We start from the raw sequence: 17,797 nt of genomic DNA on the forward strand, positions 1-17,797 counted from the left end.
AGTGTGAAGATTTATTACCATACTGTCCATCACCTTCAGCAAGGTGACAATACCTGTTTTGTTCTTGTTTACTCCGCACAGACCCAGCTTGGCTCTCCATTAATTTGGGAATCCTGATTTGCATTGAATGCTCTGGCATTCACCGAGAGATGGGTGTCCATCATTCCCGTATTCAGTCAGTAGCCTTGGACAAACTGGCAACCTCAGAGCTTCTGGTAAGGGTGTTCTGACTGTGTTCTGCACTACTACAACCACCTTCCATTCAAAGTTCATGATGGCATTTCCCCTTCCAAGTACAACTGATTCACCTCTTTAATAAGCTCTGTTTTGGTTCCAACATTCCTTCGGTGATTATGCTGTTTTCCTCTCTACCCCAATTATTTTGCAGTCTGCCACATTCTGTGATGTTACCATGGTTTCACCTTGCCTGCTAACCCAGACCATACATTTAAAGCACATAGCTTCCCCTCAGAGAATCTTGGGAATTGTAGTTTGCCACTCACAAAGCTACAATTCCCAGCAGCCTTGACAAACTTCATTTTTCAGGATTCTTTGGGGGGCATCATGGGGTTTAAATGTACTTTAAATGCATAGTGTGTACACACACACACACACACACACACACACACACACACACACACAGAGTGTCTGTGTCTGTTGTTACTTTCCTCCTTCCTTTACATTTAAGCTAAGCAGGGCATAAATAACACAGAGGTACTCCTCAAATGTTGCCATAGTTCAACATTTCTCCTACTCTAACCTGATTTTCTCTGTCATAAGACTCATCCAGGATGCAGCTTGTGGGCAAGCACATGCTTGGCGTTGACGTAGCTATATTTTTATTTCCTGTTGTGTGTTAAATTACATCTTATTTGTTTTGCAGTTGGCAAAGAATATTGGAAACACACAGTTTAATGACATTGTTGAAGCCAATCTTCCCAGTGCATCTCTAAAGCCTTCTACTGATAGTGCAATGTAAATAATCTTAATTCTGTTTTTTTTTTCCTTGTTTTTTTCTGGTGAGTGGGAAAGAGTGTTGGGGAGTGGGCAGTGGGAGAAGCACAAGCATGTCGGACATTACACCGCAAGCCAAATGTCAAAACAAAACAAATTTTGGTGACACCCATTGATTTATTGTCTATAATTGATTGTGGCAAGAACTTTCAAAGAGGGTTTATTACACCCAGTGCATTAAGTGGTTATATTGTGAGAGATGGCAACTATGGAATCTATTAAAATAGATATTTTATACTTTGTTGGTATACTTTGGTCAGACCCAATGACTCATCAAGTCCATAATCCAGTTGAGAAATGTAAAAGCAGGGAACGAAGGCAAAATTCCTACCTCTCTGTTTGCAAGGTCCTACTGTCAATGTTATTAGAGTGCATTCTTAGATATGTAGGAGAAGATAGCAGATAGACAATAAGGCAGCATGGTGTCACTATAGGTAGATTTTGCCTGACTAATTTATAGGAATATCTTGTACTACTTGTGACATAATATCTTACAAATGATGTGGGTTAAATTAGTAGAGAGTGAATGTGTAATAAGGATATGAGGTTAACACTTGAGGACTTGGGTTTTAGAGATTGTCTGGACACAGACTTTCCTGCACTGCTGATTTGATGTAGAGAGCCAGGTATATAGGAAGATCCCTGGTAAAATCCTGGTAGTTTTTTAGCCTACCCTGCCCCCAACTCCTGTTAAACATAGGAACCCTGCTGTGTAGTTGTAGTAGTAGTAAATGCTTTTTTCTGGGGGGTACTCAAGGGTACGTAGGTTTTCGCAGGGCAGAAAGAAAGAGTGCTCAGACACAGAGTTTTAAAGTGTGGACCATTATGAGAAAGCACAGAGGACAGTTAAGTATAGATAAGCCCTAAGACAAGACTATTAAAACAGCACAATTAAAAGAGCTGAAACAGCAATTAAAACAATTAAAGCAGGAGGTTTAAAGCAGAAGTTCAAACAAATGCTTGTCTAAACAGGTGTGACTTCAAAAACCAGCAGCATGCCAATACTGATGGGCCTCTCTTGTATTTCAGCAAGGTCAGCGTTCTCAATGACACTAGTGAAAAAACCTGTCTCTGTGTTACCGCAAGCCAATAATAATTAGGTTAAGGAAAAAGAAGCCAGGTTTCATATGTTGATCTTAATTCCCTTATCGGAGAACACTTTAAAACAATGATTTATTTTCTGCTTCTGAAAGGGCAAGGTGTGAGATGTTTTACATAAAATATAAAGCATATCCTAAACTGGTCCTTACCACCTTTGTCAAGTGATAAGAGCACTTTGACTTTGGAGTACTAGAACAGGGTTGAAGATTTCTAAGATAAGAAAGCCAGAGCCATCGGTCTGTATGACCTTCTGATCCTCTAGCTCTATGGATCTGCAGGTGTGACATTTGGCACTCCACAGAGAAAAATTCTGAAAATGTCTTTCTTCTTCCCACCCGAAGCTGTGATGGGGAGCCAGAGCAGGGAGTGGGAAAGAAAAGAATAGGTTGCCTCTAGACTGTCAATGTTTTGGAGGAGGAATTCTAGCACATTTCAGGAATATAGGTTTGCACAGTTAAAGTGGATCGTAGCAGTCTGACACAATGACTCCATCTATTTATTTATTTTTTGTTTGTTCAAGAAAACATATTTTTGCAGTTAGGAAAGTGACAGGGAAATGAACTAAGATGTGTGGGATGAACAAATTATAAACAGGAAGATCTATAACTGCCGTGTCAGTAAATCAGGACAAATTCAACATGAATGCATTGTTGTATAACCACCCTGCAAACAAATCAGAACAGATGCTCACTAGAGGTCAGGCATAGCCTAAATACCATGTAGGTTTTGTGTAAGCAAATCATGATGAATGCTCAATAAATAGGTAATCTGCTGAAGCCCATAGTCTCTACCCATAGACTGAAGCTCTGAACTTCTGCTGCTTGTTGACTTAGAGGCTATTCTTGACATCGGCTTTTCTGCTGGCTTTGCATCAAAATGTCCCATCAGAGCCATGGTTTCCAATTTGTGCTTTGCACCATTACAGGGCTCTCCGGAAGGATTTTATCATCTCCAAGTATGTTGATAGGAAGTATGTTGCTCGGAGGACCACAGAAAGCCCAGCTGCCAGGCTCAAGGACCTGCAGGATGCTGTCAAAGACAAGGATATATTTATCTTGCTTCAGGCATATGCTGAAAAGGTGGATTTAAACCAGGCCCTTCTGGAGTACAGGCAGGTGAGGCTTCTGCTGCCCTAAAGAGCTGACAAGCACACCTACACTTTAGCAGAGATAACACCAATGTTGCAGGAGGAAAGCAGCACACACAGTCCAACCAGAACAGGTTTTATTGAACCCTGTAAGAAGGTATTTGTGCCTAGGCTATACACTAAGGAGATTCATAAACTCTGAGTCACTGAATAGCATTGCTTTAGTTATTTGGCTAGTTCTCCAAGGCCTTTTGGTTGCATAATAAAGCACACAGTTGTTTCCTCTTCATTATTTTTGACTCAGCATTTGGCGCCCAAGGTCATATTCCCCTTTGCCTCTGTGTGTTCTATGTACTTCTCCCATTGCCTCTTGCATCTCATATACAGTATTGCCTCCCTTCCCCTTTTTTAAAAAAAACCTGTCAGGGAGAAATAATGGCAGATCCACTGTACTTTATTTATTTAATGGTTATTTAGATTATATTTTTGGATATTGCTGTTGAACTGTCTTGAGTTGCCTGCATAATTTGCAGCGTATAAACATTTTAATAAAATAAATACACAACACATAGCATGTAGTTTAGCCTGAACTTTATGCCAGGAACTGGTTATAGAAAAATACAATTAAGAGCCTGCCTAAGCCTTCCCCTGAAGTTTTTAGAGCGATATGAACGCCATCAGGAAGTGATTTCCATGATGCTAAAGAACAGTGGCTAGGACTTATCAGTAAGCAAAGAAAGCAGCAAAACATAGTTGCACAATCACTTTGTCTTCTTCTTCTTTGTTTAAAGGAGCCAGGCGAGACACTTCTCCATCTGGCGGTTCTAGTGTGTGACCGAACATCTTTGCATATTGTAGATTTTCTGGTGCAGAATAGGTAAGCTGACTCCCTAGGCCTCATGATGAATTAAGTGAGGCAAGACCTACTTCGGGCGGGTGTCACAAAGCCTTGCGCGCCCAGCGGGAGGTCCCACCAGGCGCGCGAGGCTTGGGGTGGCAGCCTGCAGCCCGAAGCACAGGTGTCCACAAGCCAGAAGTGCCGCCGGGCGCGTGAGGCTTGGGGCGGCGGTCTGCAGCCCAAAGCACGGGGCGCCCTCTGGAGGGCGCCCCGTGCTTCAGGCAGGTGTGCGCAAGGCTTGGGGCGGCAGCCGCAGCTGGGGGGAGGGAAATAAATTTTTTTAATTCATTCCCCCCCCAAAAAAAAACCCGAGGTGCGTCCTATGGGCCGGTGCGCCCTATAGGATGAAAAATACGGCATTCTATAAATGGGAAACAATCTGCCTGGCTAATAATTGTCTCTCATCCAGTGGGAGCCTGGTGAAGCAGACCTCCAAGGGCAACACCCCACTTCATTACTGCAGCCTTCACAATAAACCTGAATGCATAAAACTCCTTCTACGGGCCAGAGCCAACATCACAATCAGTAAGTGGTTACCAAACAAAAATTACCGTTTGAGTTAGGAGGGGAAATAACTCCTTACTTGTCACAGACTGGTTGGACACAGAGGAATGGTAGTAGGAACCTGCTGGAGAACCCACCAAGGGACGAAGGCTCAGAGCCCAGGGATTGGTGACACTGAGTGGTCAGAGGGAGAAGCCCTGGAAGGAGGAGGTGTCAGAGGTTGAAGGGGCAACAGGGCTTAGTGAGTTAGGAAAGTCTGTGGCAGAGAGAATCAAGAACCAGAGGCAGAAGCAAAAGCAGGTGAGTGTGAGAAGAGAGATCACGAGGCAGAGATGAATCAGGATAGTGAAGAGTCATGCAGTGTCTCCCCTCTCCTGCTGTGGCAAGCTCCCCTCATTTCCCCCTGTGCACATTTCCTCCTAATATATGCATTCTTGTAATTATTTGGTTGGAGAACTGAGTCAAAAAATTCAGATAAATGTAAATTTTGACAGGTGGCCATGTTTCAGTTTCCATATTCTTTTGGAAAGTGCCAATTTGAAAGATTCACCTTTAAATGTGAACTGAATCTAATTTCTTCCCTGTTCCTAAAAGTATGGTGATATCAGTAGAGCTTAGTCTGTTGCTCTCATTATTACTCATTTGGTGTCATCTGATATTTCTTAACAGCGAATGAAGCTGGAGAGACAGCCCTCGATATTGCTAGGCAAATGAATCACGATGTGTGTGAAAATCTGGTAAGAAATGGGAGGTTTATTTCTGCTTTGCCACTATAGAAAAGTAATGAACTTGAGAAGTATTTAGAAAGGGCCTGGTTCAGACTCTGGCATCTCCATATTGGACTGAATAAGGCCTCTGTCTGAAATGCAGATGAGCCTCTACCAGTCAGTGTAGGCAATACTGAGGCAGATGTACGAATGGTAAGGTAGCTTCCTATGTTCCTGTGTCTGGAATCTGGACATACCCAAATATTGAGCTCTTGGCAAAATTAAATATCTAGTGCTCTGTATTTTCAAGAGATTCAAATTACTATGAAACTATCATTGCCCATTGCTCCTGTGCTTATTTTGTGTGCGCACTCTCACTTGGTCTTTGCTGAAAACAAGGTTATCAGGTTTACCTAGCACTTTAAAACTATACCCTGTAAAAGTAGTGCAGTTGTGTGAATTCACCTATGAAAACGAGAGAAGAGAAGTTGGGAGACGGTAGCCACCAAGTTAGACATATTCCTCTTCTCCCAGGCCTTTGGCCAATTAAACAATCTATGGCCTTCTAAACTGGAAGGGGGTATTGTTTTTGTTACTATGTTATATAGTTTTGGGTTTTTATATTGTAAACCGCCCTGTGATCTTCAGATAAAGGCTGGTATCTCTTCATTTGCATTTTGTAAAAGCTTTTTCTGCTTTAGTGAAAAACATGCTTCTGTGTGAGTAGTTAAGGAAGTGACAGAAATACAGCCCCAATTCACCAACAATTTATTGGCAATTTGTGGTGTTGGGATTATAGCCCCCACTACCCCTTCTCTTCTGGGTGCTTCCAGATGGTTATTTATTGTGGGATACCTGCTCATCATGCCCGCAAGTTTAAAAAAAATATTGCAGCATCCACACAACATCATTGGCATTAATATGGCAGCCTGCATCCTGACCTGTCCCTCTTTTAATTTGGATTTACCTTTTCCAGGGAAAATCTGATAAACTAAAAAAAAAACAACAATGACCCATTTGTGATATCTCAGTGACCTGTTTACAATATTAAACCTCCATATTAAGCTGGAAGCACCTTTTGTCCTTCGGCAGTACTATTTTCCACTTCCCCACTAGAACCCTGGAATACAAAAGAGAGCAGTTAGGACTCCAGCAAACTTAAAGTTTGCTTTGGAACTTTTCCAAACTGTAATAAGAAAGAATGTGAAGAGATACTAGAGTGAGTGTCATCTCTCTTGCAGCTATTGCAGGCTCAAAATGATCAGTTCAACATGCGAGCTCATGTGGAATATGAGTGGCGGCTGGGCCAAGAAGACATGTTCGAAAGCGATGATGATCTGGATGAGAAGGTAAAGTCCCAGCACTTTTGATCAGTTGCTTTGTGAGCTGGAGGTCTGCCCATTGCTTCCCATTTCTCAGCACCTTCCTGTTATGTACTGGGTTGAATAGGATCCAAACTGCAGCAGTCTGATTGGCCCTAGAACAATAGGATCCAAAAGGCAGCAGTCTGATTGGTCCTAGAACAATAGGATTCAGAATGCAGCAGTCTGATTGGTCCTAGAACAATGCAGCAGTATGATTGGTTGGCAGGAACTACCCAATCATGCTCCAGATAGAAGTGAATCCACAACCTGATTGGCTTACAGTAGAATTCCGGAATTAGCCAATCATGTGCAGCCCATTGTGTAAATAATGTATATAAAGCAGATACCTTGAGGGGACTTTCATTCATTCCTCCTCACCACTATGAGCTGAATAAAGAGCATGAAATCACTTTGCGACTCTGAGTATATTTCACTTCCTAAAACACATTTGGTCGCTTAAAGTTGGGTGCCTCTTCCAGCAGGGAGTTTGTGAAAATAGGCAAAACCGAATGGATATTTCTGTAGTCATTGAATTATAGAACTGGCAGAATCCCAAGAATGATCCACTACTGGAGTTATTAATGTGAATCATTTTAATCAATGTATTCCTAGGCCACTCAAAGCCAATGATTTCAGCATACTTGATTTTGTGCTAGGCTGCAGCCCACGGGTTGTGGTCAACATAGTGCTAAGGAGGTCATTCCATTAGCACAAAGATTTCTGCCTGCACAAGGAAATAATTTTCCCTTTCCTCTCCCGCTCCCTGTTCTAGGGATTCTCCAAACAATCTGGAACAGACTTGGGGAGGGCATAGGAGAGGGAACAGGAGAGTGGGGTTGGAATCCTGTTGCATTAGTGGGGACCCTTGCACTTGCTTCTCTGCAACAAGTTAGTTGAATACAGGCCTGCATGTTTTAATCAAAGATTGCAGGGAGCTATTCACCACAGAGGAAAGCTCTTTATCATGCTCAAGACTACAATTATTACTTTTTTTTTTAAGGAGAGCTACTTCATTATTATTATTATTATTATTATTATTATTATTATTATTATTAAATAGGGCTGCAATCCTGTGCACACATGCTAAGCATTAAACATGAATAAGGCTTCAGTCTTCACCATGAGGCGCTTGCCTGAAGAGAAAAAGTTCATTTAAAAAGCCATCACACAACTTAAGTGTTTCAAACTTAGATCCAAAATAGACAAGCATCTGGTTTCCAGGATCAGGCACTGACTATAATTATTAGTTCTTATTTGAACAAGGACCTCAGAAGTGTAAAAAATGAATACATCTCAAGGAGAAGCCCTTCATCCATTTATTCTACATGCATTGTGTGCATCCTGTCAGCTGGAACTTCCATGTACAGAAGTAGTATACCAAACAACAGAGAACTGCTGTTGCCCTTTGTGACCTCTTGAAAGCGTCCTGGTGGCTGGAGGCTCTTGGAAGCAGAATACTAAATTAAATTGGGCTGCTGATCCAGCAATGCTGTTCTTGGGTAAGGTTTCTAGTATTTTATTCTGCTCTCTATTAACATGGTTTACATTTATTTGTTTCAGCTTAGTCCAGCGAAAAAAGATCGCTTTCATCGTCCTCAGAGCTGCTACAATCTGCCTGGAACAGCCTCTCAGTCATGGAAAAATCCAGCTGACTTCTCCAAGGGAGCCAGTCCACTATCCCCAGAGAAGCTCCGTGAGCTATACGCTGTGCCACATGTTTCTGCCTCTAGACCCACTGTGGCAACATCGCCCCCTGCCTGTACAGGCCCACCGCTGCCACCGCGCAATGCACCTAAAGGTTAGACAGCGTTGATAATGTCCTATTTCATCACTGCCTTTATAGCTACAGAATTATAGTGCTATAACTGCACCATTCCTGTGTTAGCTAATTCCCTGATGTACCATATGAGCCGTCTAATTACTGTACTCCCATTTTGCCTGAGTAGAGATGTTGGCTTCTGTCTCTCCACAATGTGCAAAGTGTACCCTACAGCTTTTATGCGGGGGGGGGGGGCGCAGGGCGGAGGGGAGTGTAAGGGTGGTAAGGCCAAAGGTGCATTATTCATATCCACTTTTCACTCTGGTCAAGAATGTATTTTAATGGGGATTTTGGAGACCTAGAAGACAGGGAGGCAGAGGTTGATATCCTTTCTTTCACATATCTCTGTGGGTGTGAAGAAGATGTAACTGATTGCTACTTTCAAGTGTAAATACTGCCATGGTGAGCAGTGTTGTGCATCTCCTATTTATATGCAAACTATACAATATATCTTAAATTTTGCACCTAGGTATGGATGGCCAGCTCCTTTATTTTTAGGGCATGGGTGCAGAACTCATGGCTGTCCAGACATTGTTGACATACAAGTCCCATCAAGCCTCACCACTGGGCATGTTGGCTGAGGCTGATGGGACCTGCAGTCCAACAACCTTCAACAAGAGTGTTATCACTGACTTTTTCTCTTTTTTTTGTCAGCCCCCAGCTTCCCTCCTCCACTGCCCCCATCCAGCTGGTCAGTCCTCCCTGCAGACACAGCACCTAGAAAGATCCTGCCTCCACCTCTGACAATTCGACATAAGCGGACCTCCTCGGAGCCTTCTCCCAGCACACCACTCAATCCTACCAGCCCAACTGCAGGTAAGAGAGCTCACTGAATCAGCTGAGGATTGCTGCATTGATTATAAAAATGAGGAACAGGAATATATCTAAATCTAGATTTATTGGGGCGGGGGGAGGCTTTATGCTGAGGTATATCATTGGTCCACTATTGACATTGACTAGGGACATTAACTCTTCTTATTCACAAACTACCACAGGACACCAGTGTGCTAAAATCTGGAAACACAGCTCTAGGTATATGAAGTTAGGAAACACGGGTGATTTTTTTTATACGCCTTCCTGCACCATTTCTAAATGTTGATTATCTGTGAATGCTCTGACACACTTTGAATATGTAGGCCACCACATCTTGCAAACCTGCAAAAAATATGATTTTAATCAAGATGTGGCGGGTTCACAAATTCAGTTCATCTGGCTAAAATTCCCTTTAAAAATCAAATTGGGTTTATTTTAGCACAATAGCTATTTCTTTAAAAATGCCCATCAGTTCATATACTGAATCACTTCAGAAGCATTCCAAACAATCCAGAGTGGAGAGAGGATGAATGCATTCTTTTGAGGTAGCAAATAACCTTCAGGTTGATTACATGAAAGTCAGGGACATGGCACGATAGTGAGAATGGACCACAACAATCTTGAATGCATCACTCTAATTCACAACCATTTTGACATGTCATTGATGCTGTAAAGTGTCCAAAAGTTGGGATTTGTTGTGGTTTTTTTTGCTGCAGTGACTGGATTTGTGAATCCTCTGACATGTTGAGATGGTGATTTTATAATGCCTCCTTGGTGGATTCACATTTTTAAGGATTTTTGAGAGATTGTGAGATGTGTTTTGGGCATGTGCATATCAGAGGAAGGTCAGAACATTCACAAAATTAGTCACTGTGGCAAACAAGGTGGGGGGGACTCAACTGGTTTTACTATGTCATCAAAGGATCATAAGTTTAGGCTATAGTAAACTGACCTGATGCCAGCTTGTAAACAGAAAAGTCCCTTTTGTCTCTGTCTTAGATCCTAGATCTTTCTCGCTTCCAAGACGTTACTCTCCAGAAGGAGCCTCTTCTAGGAGGTTGAGGTAACCATGTGTGTCTGGGGGTTCCTCCAGACATCCTTTTTATTGCACATTCATGATTTGTGCTCATGAAGCTATTGGGGCTGTCATATGTGATCCCACTTTCAATACTGTTTGCAGCTGCAAATGTTTTGCAGCAGTCTCCCGGCTTCATTTTTGGTCAGCTCATATATCGTAACTTACTGCTGAAATTCAGTAACTTTGCATACTACAATTGTTCCGGTTTATTTTTGTCCTGCTTTTGTTGCACTGTTGCAACCTTCCTGGACAGCAATAATGTGGTAGCATTGGGGCAGCACTGCAGAACAAACTAAAGCAGAATAAATCCACCACTACTGTTGTGTCAAGAACATGTTGCAGAATGCCTCTGCGATAAAACACAGTTCTGGAGAGGCCCTGTGATGCAGAGCTGATTGCCTGGTGCAGCCCAGCTGTGTTTTGAAATAGGGTGGTTGGGCAATCTTTGTCTTTGTCAATCTGCCTGTCTCTGTATATACTGCTCAAGAGCAGAGAATGAGGTTTAAAGCAGTTCAGTTAGGGCTCTTCCAGATTTCCTGTTTGTTCATCCTGATTCATTTGCACAGAATTTACACAGAGGTTATGTACTGTATTTTTTGCCCTATAGGACGCACTTTTCCCCCTCCAAAAATGAAGGGGAAATGTGCGTGTGTCCTATGGGGCGAATGCAGGCTTTCGCTGAAGCCTGGAGAGCGAGAGGGGTCGGTGCGCACTGACCCCTTTCGCTCTCCAGGCTTCAGGAAGCTATCCGCAAGCCTTGGGAGCCCGGCGGGAGTTCCGCCAGGCTCCCAAGGCTTGCGGACAGCAGCCTGCAGCCCGAAACCCGGGGAGCGCAGCGGGGCGCGCTCCAGGCTTCGGGCAGATATCCGCAGGCATGGAGAGCCCTGCGGGAGTTCCCGCCGGGCTCCCAAGGCTTGCGGATAGCAGCCTGTTCTGGGGGCTGGGGTCGGGGGAAGCTCGGGCTTCCCCCGCCCCAGCCCGGCAAGCTCCAGAAGTGATGGTGAGGTTGAGCAACCTTGCCTTCGCTCCCAGACCCCCAGCCCCGAGGCTAAAAACAATGCCAGGACAGCTAGCAGGATCCATCCCGCTCGCTGTCATGGCTTCTTTGCTCTTTGGTGCTCGGGGGAGAAATATTTTTTTCCCCTTTATTTCGGCCCACAAAAAATAAGTGCGCCCTATGGGCCGGTGTGCCCTATAGGGCGAAAAATACGGTAGTGTTGCCCAACTTTGCTGTCATCCCATTCTTTCCAGTATACTTTCCTGCCCACCAAAATTTTTGTTTTGTTCTGCAAGAGCACCAAATTTACTTTAATTGTGCAAACTGAAGTTTTTGGTATATGATGGAATCATACCCGCAATATAGTGACAATATGGAAGCAACTTTAACTTGCATTGTGAATATAAAACTTATATTGGTCAGAATCCTCATTGCAAGACAGCTGCCTTTCTTCTGCTCACCTGTCAGTTGGTATGAGCTTCTAGGTGGCTGCTGTTTTTCACGCACATCGATTAGGAAATGAGGGTTTCTTCAAGGTGAATGAACACTCCCCACCCCCTTATTTCCTTTAGTTCTGATTCTTCTGAACTCCCTGAAGTGATGGTGGATTCCTGGCAACAAGGTAAAACCCAGCAAATGCCATCTGAGCTACTTCCATTTCCCTTCTACAGTCCTCCAACAATATTTCACATATTCTTTCCTTTTAAAGTTGATTTCTTTTTGAACTTAGGGACTTCTACTATATTATTAGTTTTGTGAATTTTACTTTCTTGTATTCAATTGCACAAAGTGTTCCTACATCAGCCTTGTTCTTCCGTTTTGACACCATTTCAGAATCTAGGGGCACTTCCAAATGACCTGTTTATTGTGCATTCCTCCTATTTGCAGTATGATTGGCTTTTGATGAACATTCAGCCTGACTTGCTTTTGGAGAGATTAAATGACATTGCATCAAAGCAAATGTTATCCACACTTTAAAGTGCATTTTCCTATCACTTTCCTTACTGCAAAAAGTCAAATCTTTGTGGGAAACCAGGTTTGTTGCACATAACTTCCAGTCACCTAGGATTGCACAAGCTAAATTTGCTGTTATGTGATTGAATCCCACCCCAAAATAGCAACAGTCTGGAAGTGCCTTAGGAGATATGTTCCCCTAACTGTTGCATCCCTGTGTTTCCTCGCCCAAGCTATTGCTCTGGTTTTGCAAGTACTTTGTGGGGAGCTTCTGTTGAATTGTAGTTCAATCCTTTCAGATGTGAACCAGTATAGTACCATCGTCTCACTTGGTTCCGAAGTGCTTGCTGGTGATGTGTAACCTTGCCTCTATTTATTACCTGACTGCACCTCCACTACTAGGTGGTTTAAAATGCCATCCTTCTTGTTCTGGATTTTCCTGAAACTGTGTAGAAATCCTGCTATACTTGCAAGGCAAAAAACAGGTGTAAATTATTAATACTGTGTCAATTTTCTTTTTGTCTTTAGACTGTGTGTGGACTGGCTGCAGGGGTAAACTACAACACTTGCTAATTTCATTTTTTTAAAACTGAAATATGTAGTATATGTAATGCAACCTTACTCTAGTGCCAGATTCCACAGAGAAAATATAATTTGAGCAGAAAGGGATGGAGAGGTTTGTTTTTCTTACTTCAGGCCTTGAACATAGCAGGGAGACATTCAATACACATTCAGTAAGAGCATGTTATACCTCAGCAAACATCATGGTACTCTGCATGGTTGCTAAACAACACCTTAACCTGTCCTCCTCTTAGCTAGTTGACTTTAACACTGACAGAATTCACCTACAAGTTGCACACAGAATGATCACCACTGTTGCACTTCCAACATGAAATAACACAACAGGGCCGTGTTTTGTGTTGCAGCTGCCTTAAAGGAAGAGGGGACAATTTGTGAGCAAAATCAACATGCAAGAAAAAGCCAGTGGACTTCCTCCCCCTCACTGGAATCATCCTTTGAATCATCAGATGATGTCCCACCACCACTGCCCAAAAGGGGGGGTTTGGTGTGTTCTTCATTTAAATTTACATTTTTTTACTAAGTGCTTTCATTTTCCCTCTTCATTTTAGTGTACTATTAGCTAAGGATGGTTGCCTTTCACCGACCTAAGCTGCCTCTGACTACTGTAGGAGTGTGTGTGTGTGTGTGTGTGTGTGTGTGTGTGTGTGAATTAAGCTTCTGAAGAATGGGGGGTGGTCTGTACACCACTTTTAATGTGAAATTGTCAACCCCGGGGATGTTATGAATCACCAAGTGAGCCAAAGCAATGAGGTAATGAAGTCTGTCTGTCACTAACAGGATTCAGGGGTGAAGAAATTAATTGCATGGTGGTGGCCCCTCTCCTCAGCCATATTGTGATGAGGTCTGCATCACAATATAACTGAGGAGAGACTTCACTCACTAAATTGATGCCAGTTGCTTGCAAATGTACCGTTCAGCCCCGCTTGCTAAGAATCCACAACAAGTTGCCGAAAATAACAATTCAAAGACTCCTTCCATTCTGAGCATTTCCTTCTTGCTATAAAGCTTCTTCATGTGTAAGTGACTGAGGCCTTCCACATTTGAGGGAACCTGTGTCCTTCCAGATGTTACTCGACTACAGCTCCCATCATTCCTATTGGTTGTGCTGGCTGGGGCTGATGGAAGTTAGGAGTCCCAAAAACATCTAAAGGGCCACAGGTTCCCCCAACCCTGAACTACATTATCTGTGTCTGCAAGCTTGATATTGCTTTCTGGTGCCCATTTTCAGAAACACTCCAGTGTGTGTCGGGTCAGAGCCCTTTATGACTGCCAGGCTGACCATGAAGATGAGCTAACCTTCCAGACCGGAGAGATAATTGTAGTAGAAGGACAGGAGGACTCCAATTGGTGGGTATGTGACAGTTTCTTCTGGGTGATTGCTGGGGATTCCTTATCATGGCACTGATCGTTACCCTACCCCATGGGACTGGCTTCAGGTTTGTGGGGGTCTTCAGCAAAGTGTCCTGTGGTCAGTGGGCCTTGGCGGGAGTTAGCAGTGATGGGCTGTGTCCTACAACAGCTTCAGCACCAGACAGGGGATCTATCCACCATTTATTTTCAACAATGCTGCCAGACACAATTTTAATTTCCCACAATGCCTCGGAGCATGAGGGAATATTGTGTATTGAATATTAAAATGGCAGGCAGACCCAGTACTGCTCAGAAAGTCAGGTCTGCATCATTGGCAATGACCCTGGTCAGGGCTCTGGAGCTCCAATAGTTTCCCAATGACGCCGGGTGCTGCCTCCAGCCATCATATCGCATCGCATCCCAATCCCATAAATATAGGGAATGATGGTCTCAGAAATACAGTCGTAAGACTTGCAATTACAATGCACTGAGGTTTTTCTCTCTGTGTTAAAACTGCCTCACCTTCTGCTCTTTCTTTCTTTGCAGTGTGGCAGGATTGAAGGGCAGCCTTCCAGGAAAGGTTTATTCCCAGCATCGTTTGTTTACATTCTGCATGAATAGAAGGATGGGTTGATGAAAGAACACTGTATTATTTACTGAAAATATAATCCTCTGCTTTAAGAGTGGCCTCTGAAGGCAGCATGCCAAGACTTCAGTAGTGTTCCTCTCACATCTACTAACTTGGTCACCAATCTGTAGGACAACATGCTGGACCAGGAATCGGGCTCACTGATGCAGAAATGTCATCATAGACTAAAGTGCAATCCACTTCTCATTCAAGCCACTGGTAAAATGTCCATTGATTTAAATAGAATTGTAGCTAATCTGTATTATCTGACAAACTCACTGGCCTCTTTCATACACACTCAGAGTGGCACAGGAGCCCTTTCTTTGGTGGTTCAATCCGTCATTGCTATGGTTTATGTATGAATGCCAGACATCCAAGAGTGAAGCCAACTCCATGCGTCTTTTCCAACTGAATCATTCTCAAACCTCACAGCTAGGTAATAATTGGGTGGGAAAGATCCTCTAGATTACCTCTCTAGGTGGTTGCTTCATTCATGCACACTCTGGCAGCAGTTGTTCCACAGGAAAGCAGGGTCCACATTGTGTATCTGTGAATGGGGTCAATATGTTCCAGGTATTCTGTTTGGAAAGCTCCACCTCTTCACTGTTACTCCCTTCCACTGCACGGAAAAATAGGCACCTTCAACAATGTGGCGCTCCCTTTGTGAGTTCAAATGACCTGAAGGACTAAAAGGCTATGAAGCTCAACCCAAATGTTAACCAGCAGAAGTTAGACGGAAGATACTTGCTGAGCCTATAGGTCCTGATGGCAGAAACAAGTGGGACAAAATCATAATAGCCCCCTTTCATTCCCCTCCACAAGCTATGGGAAACATTCTTTTTGAATTCCAACATAGCAATCAACCAGTCCATGAAACACAATCCATCAGCTAAGTCTCCAATCCCATGTGCACCCCATGCAGCAACCTTTTTCTAGTGATGCAAGGAGCCCCACCTTCCTTTAAAAAAACAACAACCCTCACATAAAATATATTTCAGTTTTTGCAAATGTATCCCACTCTGTGAATAAATTCAAATTTTGCTGCTTATATAACACAAGGATGGTGAATCTTTGACCCTTCAGATGTTGTTAGATTTCAACTCCCAGCATCCTTGACCTTGCTGACTATGGCTGATGGAAGTTGGAGTTTAGCAACCTCTGGAGGGCCATTGGTTCCTGTTCCTTAGAAGGCTTTCCAAGCCATCTCTAATCCCACTCCAATCTTAACGGGACAGTTTTACCATTCATACCAGTGATTTCAGAAATGATAGTTCTAACTGATCTAATTACAGGGTGAGTCCTTTAAAAGAGGCCTCGTGGATACAGAGTACACATGTTCCACGTGGCCTCTTTTAAAAGACTCACCCTGTATATCCTTATTGAACAGGACAGGCATTAAACACTTCATTCCAAATAAAGTCTTACCGTTGCTTTACATAACAGTAACCCTATTTACCTATTCTTACTAAGACTGCCCAACCTGAAATATCCAAGAATTGCGGTTGACATCTTTACAGCTGCCTTGAATTGATAGATATAATCTGGATTGCCTGAATCATCAGAGCTCTTTCCTATCTGTCTTTTCAAATGATATGATTCCACCTGAGAAGAAAACGTACTGCAGTACTGTACTATTTAATTTTTGTCTCATGTTTCTTTATTTCCTAAAAATTTTGGTACACCTGAATGCATGTTTTATCCCCACCACCACTACCCCTGTAATAAATTTTCTTTTGCTTACGTCTCATGCTGCTTAGTCAGACTATCAAGGGAGATTGGAAATCACACTTTTCCTGTGTTACTTCTGAGTGGAAGGTTTTGAGGGAAGTTGAAAACCTGCTTTGTGTGTTAAATAGTAAAAAAGAAATGTAGATAGTAAATAACTTTGTACACCTGCACCATATATAGTTCAACTCAATAAAATTACTATTTAAGAGGAGGCAGTTGCAAATAGGTGGATCTTTGGGGCTTGCTTAAAGGTCTACAATAATGGAGCCTTATATATTTCAGCTGAAACAGAGTTCCACGGGCATGGGGCCACTGCCAAAAAGGCCCTCTCCCAAATTCCCATTAGCCTAATTGCTCTTACAGTCAGGCACACAAGCAGAGTCTCTGAAGCTGATCTAAAAGTGTGAGCAGACTTATCTAGAATGTATAACTTGCTGCTAAAATGGAATACACAAGACGAAATGGTTAAATCGGCTATGATAAAATGGGCACAGGACATTGGGCATAACATTATGTTTGAGGACTGGGAAAGGTTGTGGACCACTGGGCTGAACTTCACCGCATGTAATGCTCTGAAGGAAAATGTAATGAAAATGATATATAGATGGTACATGACCCCAGTTAAACTTGCCAAAATATACCATTCGTCTGATAATAAATGTTGGAAATGCAGAGAAAATGAAGGAACATTCTTTCACCTCTGGTGGACATGCCCTAAGGTGAAGGCCTTCTGGGAAATGATATATAATGAGCTGAAAAAGGTATTTAAGTATACCTTCACAAAGAAACCAGAGGCCTTCCTTCTGGGTATTGTCGGCCAGAAGGTGTTAAAGAAGGATCGAACATTTTTTATGTATGCAACAACGGCAGCAAGGATTCTTATTGCAAAAAACTGGAAAACTCAAGATCTACCCACACTGGAAGAGTGGCAGATGCAGCTGATGGACTATATGCAACTGGCCGAGATGACCGGCAGAATCCGTGATCTGGGAGAAGAGAAGATGGAGGAAGACTGGGAGAAATTTAAGATGTATCTACAAAAACATTGTAATTTGGTTGAATGTTAAGAAGGATGCTAGATTATAAAAAATTGGCCACCACTAAACTAGATTTAAATTTGATGATAAGTGAGACTAAAGAAAATATAAAAATTTTTTGGAAGAAGTGCTAGAT

General features: G+C 42.8%; 1 protein-coding gene across 5 annotated transcripts in view; it reads left to right on the forward strand.

The window, feature by feature from the left end:
* The window catches only part of LOC309343370 (arf-GAP with SH3 domain, ANK repeat and PH domain-containing protein 1-like), a 33,336-nt gene extending 16,501 nt beyond the window's left edge, over positions 1-16,835 (forward strand). For 3 of the 5 annotated variants that reach the window (XM_081864739.1, XM_081864738.1, XM_081864741.1), the window contains 14 exons: positions 82-215; positions 884-975; positions 3,041-3,230; positions 3,994-4,079; positions 4,510-4,625; positions 5,274-5,341; positions 6,553-6,660; positions 8,236-8,473; positions 9,149-9,310; positions 10,307-10,370; positions 11,955-12,004; positions 13,263-13,402; positions 14,147-14,265; positions 14,815-16,835. In XM_081864739.1, coding sequence (XP_081720865.1) covers positions 82-215; positions 884-975; positions 3,041-3,230; positions 3,994-4,079; positions 4,510-4,625; positions 5,274-5,341; positions 6,553-6,660; positions 8,236-8,473; positions 9,149-9,310; positions 10,307-10,370; positions 11,955-12,004; positions 13,263-13,402; positions 14,147-14,265; positions 14,815-14,902 — 1,655 coding nt within the window. In that variant the 3' untranslated portion in view covers positions 14,903-16,835. Of the gene's footprint in view, positions 1-81; positions 216-883; positions 976-3,040; positions 3,231-3,993; positions 4,080-4,509; positions 4,626-5,273; positions 5,342-6,552; positions 6,661-8,235; positions 8,474-9,148; positions 9,311-10,306; positions 10,371-11,954; positions 12,005-13,262; positions 13,403-14,146; positions 14,270-14,814 lie in introns of all 5 variants that reach the window. The other 2 variants (XM_081864740.1, XM_081864742.1) reach the window with 1 other exon arrangement.
* The last annotated feature ends 962 nt before the right edge of the window (positions 16,836-17,797 follow it).

This window comes from Podarcis erhardii (genome assembly GCF_964252035.2).
Source record: "Podarcis erhardii genome assembly, chromosome: 6".
NCBI lineage: Eukaryota > Metazoa > Chordata > Lepidosauria > Squamata > Lacertidae > Podarcis > Podarcis erhardii.